Raw genomic sequence first — 18,267 nt, 5'->3', positions numbered from 1 at the left:
TATGTATATAGATAGATACATAGACTTGTTGTTGTGCCAGTGTATGTCTACAACCAACAGATAACACTAATAATAGGACTCTAGCGTTGATGTATAATTTTTTTTTTTTTTTCTCACCAGAACTCAGGCCAACAATTGTTGTAGCAGCTGGTCATTACATTATTACTTTTACAAACCAGTTTGATTGTAGTGTAGCTTGTTTTCTGTGTTTAGTTATATGCTCCAGAAGATGACCTTCACATAAAGGTCGAAACGTCGAATGTAGATTTTAGTTATATTAAACTAAAGTTTTTATTCAAACATGGTAGTTGTCTCCATAATTTTCAAAAATGCATTAATATATGTACATTTACCACATATTGCATAGGTTTGTGGGTGTGTCAACTTAACATATAAACTTGATCTCACAACCTCTTGACTACACTGTATTGATGTGGTATACATAGGTATTGCATGTGACAAGGTGGAGGGAAAAAACATATACAGTAAAACCCCGAAGTTACGTGGTAGGTGGGACAACAAAAAAACGCGTAAGTCGAATTCGCGTAACTCAGGATATAATTTTGCATGTAATTTATATATACAAACATACAATTGGGACCAAAGGTTTACAAAAACACCTATATTTTTTAAGAAATATAATTGTAGTTTTTCATACATAAAAAAAAGAAAGTTATTTCGATGTCGATGGTTTCATAAAATCTAATAGATTCGTCTGGCGGCATAATTTTTTTTCTTGTCACGCAAAATTTCTTCATAGGAAGCTAATGATTTTTTTATTCCTTGCCTTGTGGCTACAATTCATTCCTCGTTAGAATCTATGTCCTCCAAAATTTGTAAACCTTTCTTTTATGATTGTTCTTACTGTGGATTCCTGTAGATCGAACTTCTTTGCTAGTTCACAAATTTTCATTCCGCCTTCAAAATCCTTAATAATGTTGAGTTTTGTTTCCAAAGTCAATTGTTTTCTTTTCTTGCTAGCTGTAGAGGAATCGGACTTGCTTCTTTTGGATGACATTATTATTTATTATGTGATAAAGCTTTTATCAAGAACATAACATTAAACAATCGCAAGGTTTGTAGACTATGAAAATTGTGTATGAATGGAGACTGTGCGAAAGACGTCAGTGGTTGTTCACAGCATGTGTGACACTGGCAAATGGCACCAGTGCCTGAAAGATACGACCAGTGGTGAGGCATGAAGCGAGACAGGAATACATACACGTAAGAAACCGCGTAACTCCGGATTCGCATAAGTCGGGGTATGACTGTATTAATGATCATGGGCATGGTATATTATTAAATTCCAAAAAATATTCATTCATTAAATTTATTACTATTTACGGTATCTCCATGGAGTTCAGAGACTCATTTGTAGGAGACCCAAATCAACCAATTCTGGCAATCCATTCCACTCACTCGCCATGCAAAAAAAATCTGGTCTGCCCCAACCACATTCTTACATAACTTCCATGGATGGCCCCTAGTTTTCTGACCATTTGTCATATATTGAAAATTTTCACTTGCATCAATTTTGTAAAACCTTTAATATCTTAAAAGTTTCTATCGTGTCTCCTCTTTTCCACCTATCAACTAAACTTTGCAACCCACAAGCCTTCAACCTATCTTGATCACTCATCTCTGACTCTTTTTGACCACCTCCTGGGCTCCGAGAAACCCAGGTGACCAAATCTGTGCACAGTAGTCAAGATGTGACCAAATCTGTGCACAGTAGTCAAGATGTGGCCAAATCATAGCCTTATAAAGAGGGATAATAACTTCCTTATCTTTACTTGTTTGTGTGTTTTTCAACATCCAAGTAATTCATTGAGCTATTTTACCAACTTTTGCAATATGCCCTTCGAATATTAACTCTTTGTCCACCATTGTTCCCGAGTCTCTAGCCTAATCAATTTCCTGCAAACCAATACCATAAATTCCATTCTTCTAGACTCCACTTCACCATATACTACACTTTGGTATCTGTCTATCAGCTATCCCCCCCATCCATGCTACTAGTTTCATATCAATTTCCATCCTCTCCAGTTTTTTTAAATTTTTTTTTATAGTTTTCCGTGTAGTATTCTTTCAAATGCCTTGGGTCGAGCAGTATCACATTGTAGCCATTACCTTCATCCAGTTCTGCTGTCACATTTATTATAAAATGTGAATAATGAACAAAGAGAGGACCTAGCCTTTACAAAGCTATGCTGCCCACTATAGAGTATCGCATCCCTATCTGCTTACTGTTGTATTTTACCTTTCACCATCTTTTTCAGTACTTTAACAACCACTCCTGGTATATTAATTGGTCTGTAGTTTGCTACCTCTGTCTTGGAGCTACCTGTATGCAATGGTACTATCATACCCTCTTTCCACTCCCTTGGAACTCTGCCAGAGATGAGACTCAGATTGAACAACTTCGTCAGAGGCAATGCCATTTCTCTTACACAATCATGTAGTACATTGGCTGATATGCTATCTAGCCGTGCTGTTGTGTTCACATTCATATTTTTTAATATGCTGAACATCTCCTGGGGTCAAAGCTGTATAACTGAGAGGAGACCTCCACATAGCTTTTAAAGGAATGTGGAGAACCGACCAGGGCTTCTGACCTAATTTCCAATCTCACCTTCTCGTGGTGCACCCTGTTCAGTATCTACTTGGATACTGAACAAACTAGGATGGGCTGGCAATTTGGGATTTAGCCGACCAAATTGTATTCTTATTGGTTAAACCAAAATAAAAAAATAACGGTACAACATGACAAAATTTCATGCCGGCTGGGACGTCACCTGGTTAAACAAGGCCCCCATTGTTTTCGCCAGGGAACCAGGGTGAACAGCAAAAAGTCAGCTACTGGAACAAATCTGAAAACACCCCAACTCAATATCACCAGAGTTAAAGATCGGTGCTATCAACATAAGAAGCCTGAATCGCAAAGAAATGGAGCTAGCGGATGGATTAGATAAGTAACAGATGGACATATTAGGGGTGACTGAAACAAAAAAGACAAAAACTGGTGAGATCTTTCTGAGCAATAAATGCAAAATGTTATATTCAGGCAATGACAATCAAGGAAAAGAAGGGGTAGCCATAGTATTCAAAACAAAATACAAGGCTAATCCTCTTGAATGGCAGGCAGTCTCAAGTAGAGTGATGTAGGCAAATATGAGAATGGGGAACTGGACAATGAGACTTATTTGTGCCTGTGGTCCCACAGAAGGTTCTACTAAGGTAGAAGTGGAGGAATTTTTTGAGGCTTTAGAAAAAGCAACTGACACAATGAAAAAGGAAAAGTTGGTCCTTGTTGGGGATCTGAATAGCAGAGTAGAATGATTGTGAGACATACAAAAATATTTTGGGAAAATTTGAAGAAAAGAGCAAAGCCAATAATAATGGTAAATTTCTGTTGGATTTCTGCTCAAGACATGGACTGGTTATTACTAACACCATGTTCCAACATAAAAATGTGCAAAAATTCACAAGGAGAGAAGAGGCAAGGAATAAGAAAAGTCTCATTGACTATGTTATTGTTGATAGTGATGTTTTCTCCCTGCTGCAGGACACCAGAGTGTACAGAGGATTTGAAATTGGAAGTGATCACTATTTAGTCTTGAGCAAGATGAAATTGAATTTCATATTGAAAAGAATAACATGTAAGAAAGTTTTAAAGCGAATAAAAGTTGAGCAGCTCTCAGATGTGAACTGTAGACTAAAATACACAAAGATTATTGAAGAAAAAATGAAAGAGTTTGAGAACAGGAATCAAACCTTGGAGATTCAGTGGCAAGCCTTGAAGAAAGCCCTGATTGATTCAGCTAGAGAGGCATGTGGTGAGGTTCTGCAAGGATAGAAAAATCAGGACTCCATGGTGGACACAGGAAGTTAAAGAGGCAGTGAAGGAAAAGAAGAAAGCATATCAAAAGTTCCTGGAAAATAAGTCAGCATGTTTTGTTAGAGAATACAGAGACAAATTAAGAAAGCGAAACACTGTGCGAAACTAGCTAAACAAAAGTCATGGGAGGACTTTGGCAAGAATATAGAAAATAAATATCAAGAAGGTGCAAAATATTCTGGAGGTTGTTGAAGAAGCTTAGGAATGGAAGAAAGAGTGCTGTAAAAGGAATTAGATATGATGAAAGTGACATGAAAACGGGTGAAAATGATATCCTTGAAGTATGGAGTAATTACTTTGAAAAACTGCTAAATGAAACAAGCAGTGATGACAGCACAGTGGTAAAAAACACTGACCAGGCATGCAGTCAGGAATACATATCCATACTTGAAGTAGAAAAAGCCATCAAATGCTTGAAATGTGGAAAGGCAGCAGGAGTAGATGATATTCAACCAGAAATGCTGAAGTATGGTGGTATAAGAGTCTTACAGTGGCTGCACTGCATAGTTCAGAAAGCCTGGACAGAGGGACGAATTCCCAATGATTGGAGTAGAGCTCTCATACTACCCATATATAAAAAGGGAAATAAAACTGAATGTGGGAATTACAGAAGTATTTCTCTACTGTAAGATATATGCAAGTATTATTATTATTATTATTATTATTATTCGTGACACCTTCAAGGAGTCCGAAGACTCATTGCGAGAGGCCATCTGCAACTGTCTCAACCACTACACCGAACCTCTACTACGAATCATCTCCATCAATGCCATCTACCGCCCACCTCCACCACTACCACACTAGTATTTTTTGTCTGTAAATCGGGTGTGTTCTGAAGGGCCGATTTGTCTGTATGTGGGATGAAAAACCTAAGTTTCTGGGAGAAAAAACTCTGCTACCTCCGTATGAGATCGGCTAACTCTCCTTCGATTGAATATGTTGATTGTATACTTGAGAAATGGTTGAGAAGAATTGTGGAAGAAAAGCTTGGTGAAGAACAAGCTGGATTCAGGCCAAATAGAGGCTGTCAGGATCAGATCTTCACTTTACGACAGATGGTCGAGAAAGCATGGGAATATAACAAAGATCTGTATTTAAGTTTTGTCGATCTGGAAAAGGCATATGACAAGGTGCCAAGAGAGAGGCTATTCAATACGCCACAGTTATATGGTGTCAATGGGGCATTATATCACGCAATACTTAGTCTTTATTTCAGTTGTAAGTCAGCAGTTAGAATTGAAAGAAGTACAGGAAGATGGTTTACTGTTAAATCTGGTGTGAGACAAGGATGTACATTATCCTCTGTGTTATTCATTATCTATATGGATCACATTATGAAGGAAAGTGGTATTAAACATGATATCAAAATTGGAGATGTTAATGTCAGCTCTTTGCTTTATGCAGATGAGATGATGTTATACTTCTAAATAAATCTGCTATAAGTCTGCAAGATTCTCTGACTAAATTGAATAACTGTTGTAATAGATATGGTATGAAAGTCAGCATTAAAAAGACAAAAGACAATGAAAATAGGCAGAATCATTGAAAATATCAACTGTGTAATGGAGAACCTGTGGAACAAGTAAAACATTTCAGCTACTTAGGCATGATTTTTAGTGAAGATGGTAAATTAAATATAGAAATAGACAACAGAATCATTAAAGCTGGTATGGTGGGAAGTCAATTGAATAAATTCATATGGAATAAGAGAGAAATTAGTCAGAACACTAAATTAGCTGTATACAAGACAGTGTTCAAACCAGTTTTAACTTATGGATCTGAGAGCTGTGTCAGAAGTAAAACACTTGACAAGACTGGAGACCGCAGATATGAGAGTACTAGAAGGATTATAAGCGTGAACAGAGGGCATCAATGGCAATATCATATTAAAAACGCGGCTATTAGGAAAGAACTTGGCATTGTCAGCATCCAGGAATGCGTTAACAGAGCTAATCTCAGGTGGTATGGTCACTTAACCAGAATGGGCGATGAAAGATTAGCAAAATAAGTGTTCTCTGCCAGGTTGGCAGCAAAATTACTCAGAGGAAGACCAAGATATAGTTGGATTGATACGGTACAAGGTGCCTTATACGATATAAATATAAGATCTGATAATGTTGGAGTCTTGATAAGTAACAGACTGATTTGGAGGAAAATTGTAGATATGAAGTTAGTAATGATGTAATTTTTTTCATGTAGTACTATCATATCCTGTACACCCCTTGAGGGTGCATGGCAGGAATTTGATGATGATGATGATGATAAAAAGTCAAAGTTTAATACTAGGAATGACCCTTTAGAAAATAAGCAAATGTGCTCTAAGTACTGATGTCTATTTATAGGAGCAGCAAAACTGGTAACTTTTCCTGAAAAAGTTTAGTTAGTCTTCCATAATAATTGTTTGGCCTACATTCATAGTGCTGATTTGCCAATACATGGCATTTACATCTCCCTGTGGTCCCCCCCCCTCCCCAGTCTATAGCAGTGCCCAACAACGTATTTTCTTCAATTTGCTGCTATCTCTCACCAGACAGAATGAATTATCTCTCTCAGACCTAATATCTTTATCCTCTTTAAATTCTAATTTTGTTGGTTGTAATTCTGCAGCTATCATCAGCAATACTCAACCTCCTGTTCCTTCTACCCTTCTTGAAAATACGATACCCTTTACATTCTATCCCTGTAACTATATCATTTTCAGTCAACCAGGTGTCAGTGATGCTTATAGTTTTCGGCCAAGTTGAGCTTATGAATGCCAAAAACTCCTCGCCCTTATTCCTGATACTTTTTGCATTGGTGTACATGCGTTTCAACATTCCTTTGTACCCATAGTTACTCTTGTGTAATGTCATTACAACCCATTTAAATTGGAGACCTGTGAAATCCTGTTCAGCATTGCATAATTATTACTCTACCCATGCTTTTTTATCACAGGGATGGCTAGACACATGCTAGATTTCATTCTCCCTAATAGTTTCCTTGATTTTACATTACCACACTTTCACTAAATAACACTTTCTCCAAACATCTAACTCCAAAATCATTCAAATGCAGTCCGTCAGGCATATACAATTCCTTTTGTCCATCAAACTCAATACATACATCAATAAACTGCACACCAATCCTCCTGTACAATCTTCTCATTGGCAATCATGGCCCTTTTTCTCAGTTCTGTCCAGTCATACAGAATCAGCAGAAGCAGACTCACAATATTTTTGCTCTTCATTTTCGCTTCCACTAACAACTCTTTCATATCTTCTCTCATTGCATATTTATACTTGGATTTATACATTTATATTTGGATATTATTGTATATCTATACTGTCTGGTTATTTTATATATATATATATTTTTTTTTTTTCGAATTCAGTAATTTTTATCAAATGTACGCTATCATTCAAAAGCTTCACATGAGAAAGATATGCATTTACTAACAATTAATGCTTTTGTATTTTCTCCAATTGTTCATTTGACAATGTATGCTTCAAAATGATAATTTCAGATTTTGATGGTAGTAATTGTGTTTCTCAAATTGCTGTTATAATGACCACATATCGTGATCTAATATAAAAAGTTGATTAAACCTAAAAATCTCAATTAGTTGCATATGCCAACAGGTAGTACACTTCATCGGGAATGTGTTATATTTCAGATAGGTTATATAGCTAGAGATGTAAAATGTATCGCATTAAGTATTCTTTGATTTTCATGTGATGCACTTTATGTCTCTAGCTAATTTTACCTCTTGTGTAATATAAGCATGCTCGCAATGAAATGTATCTATTGGTACATGAAACTGATCAAGATTTTTCGGTTTAATACAGCTTTTTATATTAGTTCACATGATATGGTCATTATACTGGCAATTTGAGGAACTGACAGTTATCGAATGAAAAACATTTAGACAATGCTTTTAATTTATGCTAAATAACTTTCTTCTAGAGGACGATACCTGTTCAACATGGCTATGTCTCATCATCAGTTCTTTGTAAAGTTAAAATCAAGGCTAAGAATATCTGAAGCACTTATGGATGGTAATTAAATTTCTTTTTGTTTATAAATATTTCAGCAAATTACAGCAATATAGAATATAATACTAAATCATATTAACATAATTTTATTTATTTGTGAGAAGGCTAAACTATTTCATTAATGTTTCTCAACTTTTGCTGTTTTTTAATTTAGTTTTTTTTCAACAGTTTATTCTCTAAATGAAATGGAAATAAGCTTTTGCTTTCAATCAAGTACAGGAGAAAACTTGTCCTTGTCAGGTGTCATCTCCTTTCAGGAGATTGACTACCATGAGCTTCCACCATGTACGGTTTTGTGCTTCTCTTTTCCATTCTTCATAGGACAAAAAGGTCCAGTCCTTAATATTTCTCATCCAATCTGTTCTTTGTCTTCCTCCTCTTCTTTTTTCCTTGTATCATTCCTTCTAGAAGTGTTTTTTGTAGGGATTCATGCCTTAGTATGTGACCAAGGTAGGTGGTTTTCCTTTTCTTAATGGTTTTCAACAGATTCCTATCTTCTCCAATCATCTCTGATATTTCTAAATTAGTTTTTTTTGACAGTCCATGGGACTCTAAGAATTCTTCTGAGGATCCACATCTCAAAGGCTTTTAGTTTATTTTTGCAATATTTTGATATTGTCCAGGTTTCTGCTCCATATAGCAGTGTTGACCATACATAGCATTTGGACAGCCTAATTCTTGTTTTTGTGTGAATTTCCCTTGAGGTCAGAATGGTTTTCATGCTAATGAAGGTTGATCTAGCAATTTCTATTCTTCTTAATATTTCCTTATCACACTTTCCATTCTCTGTAATTAGTTGACCCAAATATTATATAACTCTCTACTTGATCTAAAGTATTTCCTCTGATTCTTAATATTTATATTGGGTATTTTCCCTTTTTCTTTTGTTACCAGCATGGTTTTAGTTTTTTTGAAGTTGAAATTAAGTCCATATTTTTCACTTAGCTTCAGTGTCTCTTCTAATAGGTTTTGAAGAGCTTTTTATTTTCAGCTAGCAGTACTGCATCATCTGCACATCCAATCTGTTCTTTGTCTTCCTCTTCTTCTTTTTCCTTGTATCATTCCTTCTGGAAGTGTTTTTTGTAGGGATTCATGCCTTAGTATGTGACCAAGGTAGGTGGTTTTCCTTTTCTTAATGGTTTTCAACAGCCTCCTATATTGACTCCTTTAAATTCTTCTAATTGCTGGAAGATATTTTCAGTATAGAGGTTAAACAATATAGCAGAAAGAACACAGCCCTGTCTGACTCCCTTCTTTACTGAGAATTCCTCCGAGATTTCTCCTGATATTTTTATTGAGGCAGTTTGCTCCCAATATTGATTTATCAGTAATTTGGTATCTTTACCATCTACTCCTAAATTTCTGATGCATTTGATTAGTTTTTCATGTTGTATATTGTCAAAGGCCTTTGTGTAGTAAATAAAACATAAATAGACTTCTTTCTGCTTCTCCAGATATCTTTCTATAATAGTTCTAATGTTGAAGAGTCCTTCTCTAGTTTCTTTATTTTCATTAATTTCCATTTTGATTTTATGTTTATTTCTTTCTAGGATGATAAATAACATAACTTTTGCTTATGTTATATATCATCAATATATAACATATATCAATACAGAATAATAACAGACTGTGATTATTCTGTATTCTTCACATTTGATTGTCTTCGATTTTTTAGGTATTGGTAGGAACGTTTGAGTGCTTAAAATCTTTTGGCAGGTGTTCAGTTTCGTATATTTTATTACATATGTCAGTCAGTGATCTTATAGCTTATCATCTAAAGCCTTTAGATATTCTGCCATAATTCCATCCATTCCTGGAGCTTTTTCCTGGTTTCAGTTTCCCAATGGTACTTCCCAGGTAAGAATAGTAGGTCCCTCCAAATCTTCTTGCATTGGCTTATCTATTCTATCATGATTGTATAGTTCCTTTGAATACTCTACCCATCATCCCTTATTTTGTCTTTCTCCATTAAAATGTTTCCACTGGCATCTTCAATGCAATGAGAGCCTGCCCTTTTGCAAGATTTGTTAGTTAGCTCCCTAACTTTTTCATGAAGTTCTCTGGTTTTGTGCTTTTTGTCCAGAAGCTCAATTTCCTTGCATTTGTTGTTGAGCCATAGTTCTTTTGCAGTCCTACATTCCTTCCTGATCTCCTTGTTTAAGTTCTTGTATTCAGGACAATTTTTGTGTTTCTTTCTTTCCTCCATCATTTTCAGTATTTTGTCATTCACCCTTTTTTATGCCCTCTTTAAATTTCTGCTATCTATCCTCAATCTCATCTTTAGGGTAAGGATACTTAGTGGGATCAGGAACATTAACAGCAGTGGATTGTGCCAGTTCCTTTAAAAATGTATCTTGTATTTCTTGATTTTTAAGAGAGCCAAGATCATATTTTTCTGTTTAGAGGTTTCATTGTTTTCTTTAATTTTATTGCTGCTTTAATGACCACAGGGTTGTGGTCTGATCCAATATCAGCCCCTGGGTATGTTTTGGCTTGTAAGATGTTATTCCGGAATCTTTTTTTTTAATCATTATGTAGTCAATTTGGTTCCTACAGCTGTCTCTGGGACTTTTCCATGTGTAAAGTCTTCTAGGAGTGTGGCTAAATAAAGTATTTGCTATTACCAGATTGTTTTCTTCACAGAACTGTATTAATCTTTCTCCTCTTGGATTTCTATGTCCCAGGCCCTGGTTTCCCATGGAGGAAGAGATATTTTCTGGGCCTACTTTAGCATTTAGATCTCCCATAACGATGGTTATGTCATCTGGTTTAGCGTTGTTTAGTGCATTTTGAATGTCTTCATAGAAACATTCTACATCTTCATCTGAGCAATCAGAAGTAGGTGCATATATTTGGACAATAAAAATATTAAAAGGTTGAGCTGCAGTTTTTAATACAATTATCTTGTCACCTTATGGGCCAAAATCCAAGTAAGGATTGCGCAATCTTATTTTTTTAGTACAAATGCTACTCCATTCCTATGACTGTCTCCATAAGAGTATATAATTGAATGGCTCTTTCTGTTAATTTTTCCACTATTAGTCCATTTGACTTCACTGATACCAGCAATGTCAGTTTTCATTGCTTCAAGTTCTTGTATAAGGTTATCTAACTTCCCAGCTTCATATAAGGTTCTTACATTCCAAGTTGTAAGCCTTAAGAGAAGATTCTTGGTTTTCAGATGTGAAGGATCAGGAGATACCTTAAACCCTCCAGGGAGGGTTTAAGGTATCTTCATCATATGATATTTTCATAGTATCCATCTTACATTCCCAAGTTTCTTTCTCTTCTTCCCTGTAATGTTTCCAAGGTTGAAGAGGGTCCAACCTTGTCTCTATTGCTTAAATCCGACATGGTTCTTTGTTTCATGGTTTACTATGGAAGGTTATGTGGTGAGGTTCCTGTCTCTTCCACGGTGACTGGCCACATCTCTGTTTTGTCTCGGAGTGTAGAACAATAATACACCTCCTAGGAGCTGGATTTCACATTATGATTAAATACCAAGAACAGTGATTGGAGCTTGTTCCACCCTTGCTATGAGTTGCCTCAGTGTTGCACTACCAAATGGGTTATGTGTTGCACTATCAGGTATTTGTTTATGCTTGGACCCACCAAACTTTATATAGTATCTATATTCGGCATGAAACTCTCAGTTTCTTATATTCGGCTATGAAACAATATGGGATGTAATATCCTTTAACTTAAATAATAAATAATTTTGCGTCGACAAATTGAAGCCTGTAGCTCTTCATATAATCTCTAATTCCTTTTACAGCACTCTTTCCTCCATTTCTGAGCTTTTTCAACAGCCTCCAGAATATTTTACCACCTTCTTGATATTTATTTTCTTTGTTCTTACCAAAGTCTTCTCATGACTTTTGTTTAGCTAGTTTTACACAGTGTTTAGCTTTCTTACATTTGTCTCTGTATTCTCTAAGAGCACAAGGAGATGTATTTGCCAGGACTTTTGATATGCTTTCTTCTTTTCCGACACTGCCTCTTTAACTTCCTGTGTCCACCATGGAGTTCTGATTTTTCTATCCTTGCAGACAACCTCACCATATGCCTATCTGGCTGAATCAATCAATGTTTTCTTTAGGATTTGCCACTGACTCTCCAAGGTTTGTTTCCAGTTCTCAAACTCTTTTTCATTTTTTCTTGAATAATGTTTGTGTATTTTAGTCTACAGCTCACATCTGAGAGCTGCTGAACTTTTATTCATTTTAAAACTTTCTTGCACATGTCTTTTCAATATGAAATTCAATTTTATCCTGCTCAAGACTAAATGGTGATTACTTCCAATTTCAAATCCTCTGTATACACTCTGGTGTCCTGCACCAGGGAGAAAACATGACTTTGAACGATAACATAGTCAATGAGATTTCTTGCCTCTTCACATGTAAATTTGTGCACATTTTTATGTTGGAACATGGTGTTAGTAATAACCAGTCCATGTCCTGAGCAGAAATCCAACAGGTATTTTCCATTATTATTAGCTTTGCTCTTTTCTCCAAATTTTCCTAAAATATTTTTGTATGTCTGACAATCATTTCCTACTCTGCTATTTAGATTCCCAACAAGGACCAACTTTTCCTTTTTCATTGTGTCAGCTACTTTTTCTAAAGCCTCAAAAAATTCCTCCAATTCTTCTACCTTTTGTGAACCTTCTGTGAGACCATAGGTGCAAATAAATCTATGTCCAATATTATATATATATATATATATATATATATAAGCTATCACTCTCTATAATAGCTCAGTCATGAAAATATATAATTTTTTGGTTTGATTAATTTCTAATCGAGATGAAAAATTTTCTACAACTATCTCTGATTTAGTTTTTTAATATTAAAGTGATACACCTTTTTATTATTTGTATATGGGAAATATATGACTTCTGCATTAATTGAACTCTAGTATCTCTTCTGGGTCTGGTTCCCACAAAAGCAACCTCAATAAAGGTCGAAACTGGTCTAGGTAGTGATCCTTACCATAATGCATAGCAATATATACTACTAAAAAGAAATGTAAGAGAGTTTTAAAGCGAATAAAAGTTGAGCAGCTCTCAGATGTGAACTGTAGACTAAAATACATAAAGATTATTGAAGGAAAAATGAAAGTGTTTCAGAACAAGAACCAAACCTTGGAGATTCAATGGCAAGCCTTGAAGAAAACCCAGATTGAATCAGCCAGAGAGGCATGTGGTGAAGTTGTCTGCAAGGATAGAAAAATCAGGACTCCATGGTGGACACAGGAAGTTAAAGAGGCAGTGAAGGAAAAGAAGAAAGCATATCAAAAGATCCTGGCAAATAAGTCAGCTTTTGCTCTTAGAGAATACAGAGACAAATGTAAGAAAGCGAAACACTTTGTAAAACTAGCTCAACAAAAGTCATGGGAGGACGTTGGCAAGAACATAGAAAATAAATATCAAGAAGGTGGTAAGATATTCTGGAGGTTGTTGAAGAAGCTTAGGAATGGAGGAAAGAGTACTGTAAAAGGAGTTACAGATGATAAAGGTGACATGAAATCAGGAGAAAAAGATATCCTTGAAGTATGGAGTAATTACTTCGAAAAATTGCTAAATGAAGCAAGCAGTGATAGCACAGTGGTAAAAAACACTCAACAGGCATACAGTCAGGAATACATATCCATACTTGAAGTAGAAAAAGCCATAAAAAGTTTGAAATGTGGAAAGGCAGCAGGAGTAGATGATATTCAACCAGAAATGCTGAAGTATGGTGGTATAAAAGTCTTACAGTGGCTGCACTGCATAGAAAGCCTGGACAGAGGGACGAATTCCCGATGATTGGAGTAGAGCTCTCATAGTGCCCATATATAAAAAGGGAAATAAAACTGAATGTGAGAATTACAGAGGTATTTCCCTACTGAGTGCTCCTGGCAAGATCTATGCAAGTATATTTGAGAAACGGTTGAGAAGAACAAGTTGGATTCAGGCCAAATAGAGGTTGTCGGGATCAGATCTTCACTTTACGACAAATAGTCGAGAAAGCATGGGAATATAACAAAGATCTGTATTTAAGTTTCGTCAATCTGGAAAAGACATATGACAAGGTGCCAAGAGAGAAGCTATTCAATACGCTACAGTTATATGGTGTCAATGGGACATTATATCAAGCAATACTTAGTCTGTATTTGAGTTGTAAGTCGGCAGCTAGAATTGATGGATGTACAGGAAGATGGTTTAATGTCAAATCTGGTGTGAGACAAGGATGTACATTATTCCTTCTGTTATTCATTATCTATATGGATCACATTATGAAGGAAAGTGGTATTAAACATGATATCAGAATTGGAGATGTTAATGTCATCCCTTTGCTTTATGCGGACGGTGTTATACTTCTGAATAAATTTGCTACATGATTCTCTGATTAAATTGAATAACTGTCGTAATAGATATGGTATGAAGGTCAGCATTAAAAAGCAAAGCCAATGAAAATAGTTAGAATTGTTGAAAATGTCAACTGTGTTGTGAACGGGGAAACCTGTGGAACAAGGAAATCATTTCACCTACTTAGGCACGATTTTTAGTGAAGATGGTAAATTAAATATGGAAATAGACAACAGAATCAACAAAGTTGGTATGGTAGGAAGTCAATTGAATAAATTCATATGGAATAAGAGAAAAATTAGTCGGTACACTAAATTAGATGTATACAAGACAGTGTTCAAACCAATTTTAACTTATGGATCTGAGAGCTCGGTCAGAAGTAAAACACTTGACCAAAGACTAGAGACTACAGATATGAGAGTCCTGAGAAAGATTAGAGGTGTGAACAAATGGCATCAATGACAATATCATATTAAAAATTATGATATTAGGAAAGAACTTGATATTGTCAGCATCAAGGAATGCGTTAGCAGAGCTAATCTCAGGTGGTATATGGTCACTTAAACTGAATGGGCGAGGAAATATTAGCAAAACAAGTGTTCTCTGCCAGCTGAGCAGGAAAACGACCCAGAGGAAGACCAAGATATAGGTGGATTTATACGGTACAAAGTGCCTTAGACGATAGAAATATAAGATCTGATAATGTTGGAGTCTTGACATGTAACAGACTGATTTGGAGGAAAATTGTAGATAGGAAGTTAGTAATGATGTAAATTTTTCATGTAGTACTATCATATCCTATACATGTCAGGAATTTGATGGTTATGATGAAGAAACGTGCTTTGCATTATGGGATACTAAATAAATTGATGCGAAGTCATCAGCCTCTGTTATACAAGTAGCCTAGTCATGAAGATCCTTCACATACAAACTTTGTTTGCTGCATAATTTCTTGTTAAATTTAATTAAACATAAATGGCTGCATATGAAATGTTAATGTGAAGATGATTAGCAGTATCTTTGATTTTTGGATGCTCCATGGTTCAGTCAAAAGGAAAACACACTGTTTGACCATCACTTGGAAAGATCTGTGTATAAATCCCATTTGTGGTTATATGGTTATATTATATTGTGTTCATCCTCTGATCTCTCTCTCTCACACTGCTGGGGAAGCCCTCTTCCTCCAATGGACTAAGGTTAGGTCTACTTCTACATGGTAACTCAGTCCATCTTGAGCGTGTGTGTATTTGTATGCATGAATGTGTGTGTGTGTGTGTGTGTGTGTGTGTGTGTGTGTGTGTGTGTGTGTGTGTGTTTGAATCCTACCATGTACAAGGTAGGATTCAAACACATAGCCTAGCCTTTTAGCCAGAGAGCAGATGTACCAACCAGGCCTGCAATTCATAATTAGTAGTAACTAGTAAGGAGATTAGCTAACCCTGCCTTTCTGCATTGTTGAAAGTGATATTCAGAGTGGTCTCTGAATATCACTTTGTGTGACTTTCAGAGACCACTAAGTCACACTTTTTATATCACTCCCATATACACAAGAAGACATAAGGTCTATAGCAAATAAATACTGCTTGTGGGATGGGGATCAAAGTAATCAGTTAATATGCTTATTGAAGATCTGGAGATTGTATTCCTTGGGAAATACTATGTGGAAAAGGCTGTTCCACTGAACTGAGATAGATAGAATAACAGATGACAGGTTCGGTGAGTCTGCAATTCAACTGTAAAAGCTGTTGGGCAGCTGCTGCTGCTTGTGATCCTGTAAGTTTAGAAGAAATGAGGTGCATAATGGATGCTAGTTCTTCTGAACAGTGACCATGGAAATATCTGTAGAAGAGAGACAATGTCAAGACTGGCTATGAGATAGTCTGTAAGGGTTGGGTTATCAATCAACTGAGCTGCTCTCTTCTGTACTGCATAAGAATTTTTAGTCGAGTCTTAGGTGCAGCATCCCAAATGTAAGCGCATTGTTCCAAGGTGGGTAGGAGAGAAGTAATGCCGTGAGTATAAATGTATGCCAAGCTTTCCAGAAGCTGAAGATGCTATAGAAGTGATTTGATTAGGCCAGGTAAGACTACAACTAAGAGTTAGTTTGAGAAGACAGATCTGGTCCTGAGTTTTTTAAGTTCAGCATTATGAAAAGTAAGTGGAGAAGAACTAAGGACTTTTTTTTTGTGAGAAAAGGCCAAATGATGTATAGGATTTGAGGTCAGGGAGAACACATAATTAAAATATATATATTAGTTTTACTCTCAAGCCTCCATGGAGGCCGAAGACTCATCACAAGAAGTTGAACATTCACAAACCACAGTAAGTATTGCACCTTGCTTTGAATCCATTTAATGTTGGAGCACTTACCACCATTCTGACAATGTATTCCACTCATTAACCACCTGCCAAGCAAAAAAATCTCCTTTTCACTTCTTTACTCACATGACCTTTGTACAGTTTCCAGAAATGGCTTCTTCTCTCTTCTTGCATCACCCCTGTGTTTATTTGATAGCATCCTCTCACCAAGTTATGTGTCTCAATCACATCATCCCTCATTCTCCTCCTCCTCCTATCCACCAAGCTCTGAAAAAGACCACATTCCTTCAATTTGTCCTCATACTCAGTATTCCAGAGTCATAAGAGTGATTGAGACAGTTGTATCAGTTGACACAGCTATAGGTGTCCTCCCACGATGAGTCTTCAAACTCCTTGGAGGTCTCAGGAATAATAATAACAATAATAATAATAAGACAATCTTACTTATTTGCTTCTTCACTCTCTCTCTCCCATGTTTCCTTATTACCAATATAGTCAGGTGATCTGTGCACAGAAATCCAAATGAGCCTAATTAGTGCCTTAGATGGTAGAACTATCACCTCCTTATCCATACATGTCAGTGTTCTTTGCATTATAGCAGCAATTTTCTGGGTAATCCTTACAACTTTTGCAGTGTGCATGTATACCCTGAACTTCAGTTCCTTATCTGCCAAGATCCACAGATCCCTTGCCTCTTCCACCTCCTTAAACAAAGTTCATCCAATACGACAAAGCTCATTCCATCTTCTCTGGCCAACCTGCATTAACTTTACACCTAATAACATTGAAATGATATCCTCATTCTTCAGCCCAAAAAACCAACCTATCAATCAACTTTAATCAAAAGTCAAAGTTTAATCAACTTTTTGACTTTTGTATTCATATTTGTTTTGATGTGTCTAGCCCTGAAAAAGCCACCAGTTCTCTTTTAGGTGGTGAACATAGCCAGTGTAATTTGTTTATTTAGGTAACGACTAATAAATTACTGTTTTGTATATAACTTTCTCTTATCTTCAAATTTATGCCATACAAACTCAAACCCTCTCTTAGTGCATATTTTAGCTATCATGCTATTCATGCCTGTTGCTCTTCTCCTCAACCCTTGACTGTCATACCTTACCAACATGCAATTCTGCTTCTCACACTTCTGCTTCACTGTCTCTAGCAACACTTGCAAATGTCCTGCTACCTCATTCGCATTTTTGCAAATCATTTGTTCCAGCCAGCACAGTAATTTCCTCAATATTTCCTCTCAGAGATACTTTTGACATCTGCTTCATTTTCACATCTTTTATCACAGAGTCCCCATACAGCACTATATTACTTCCTCCATTCAACTGTAATCATTAATTTTGACTCATTCTGCACACTCGACTCATTTTCAACCTTACCAATTCGTTTCTAATATCCTTACTTGTGTTCATATCTTTCATGCCATCTTGATTATCATTCTTCATTCATTTTTTGGCCATTCCATCTTTCACATCATTTGTCTTACTACATTCGCCACATTTGTACCACATTATTTCTTTTCTTGTTTTTCATTTGGCATCACTGTTGTCAAAAGAAAGGTTGTGATTAGATGTTCTTTAGTTTTGTTGCTGCCTGCTGAAAAAAATTATGAAAAATGCATTAAATATTCATTTCATTTTTATATTTTAAATTATTCA

At 36.0% G+C, this 18,267-nt stretch overlaps 1 protein-coding gene across 1 annotated transcript in view; it reads left to right on the top strand.

Moving 5' to 3' along the window:
* Positions 1-18,267, top strand: part of LOC150099138 (tyrosine-protein phosphatase non-receptor type 13-like) — a 470,034-nt gene that overhangs the window by 180,159 nt on the left and 271,608 nt on the right. The window contains exon 17 of the mRNA XM_090403679.1: positions 7,841-7,932. Within this exon, the coding sequence (XP_090259805.1) occupies positions 7,841-7,932 (92 nt within the window). The remainder of the gene's footprint in view (positions 1-7,840; positions 7,933-18,267) is intronic.

The sequence above is a fragment of the Typopeltis vanoorti genome, chromosome 14 (assembly GCF_054136105.1).
Source record: "Typopeltis vanoorti isolate ZY-2024b chromosome 14, IOZ_Tvanoo_1.0, whole genome shotgun sequence".
NCBI lineage: Eukaryota > Metazoa > Arthropoda > Arachnida > Uropygi > Thelyphonidae > Typopeltis > Typopeltis vanoorti.
The sequence above is the reverse complement of the archived record's forward strand: the minus strand, read 5'-3'. Positions and strand labels throughout refer to the sequence as shown.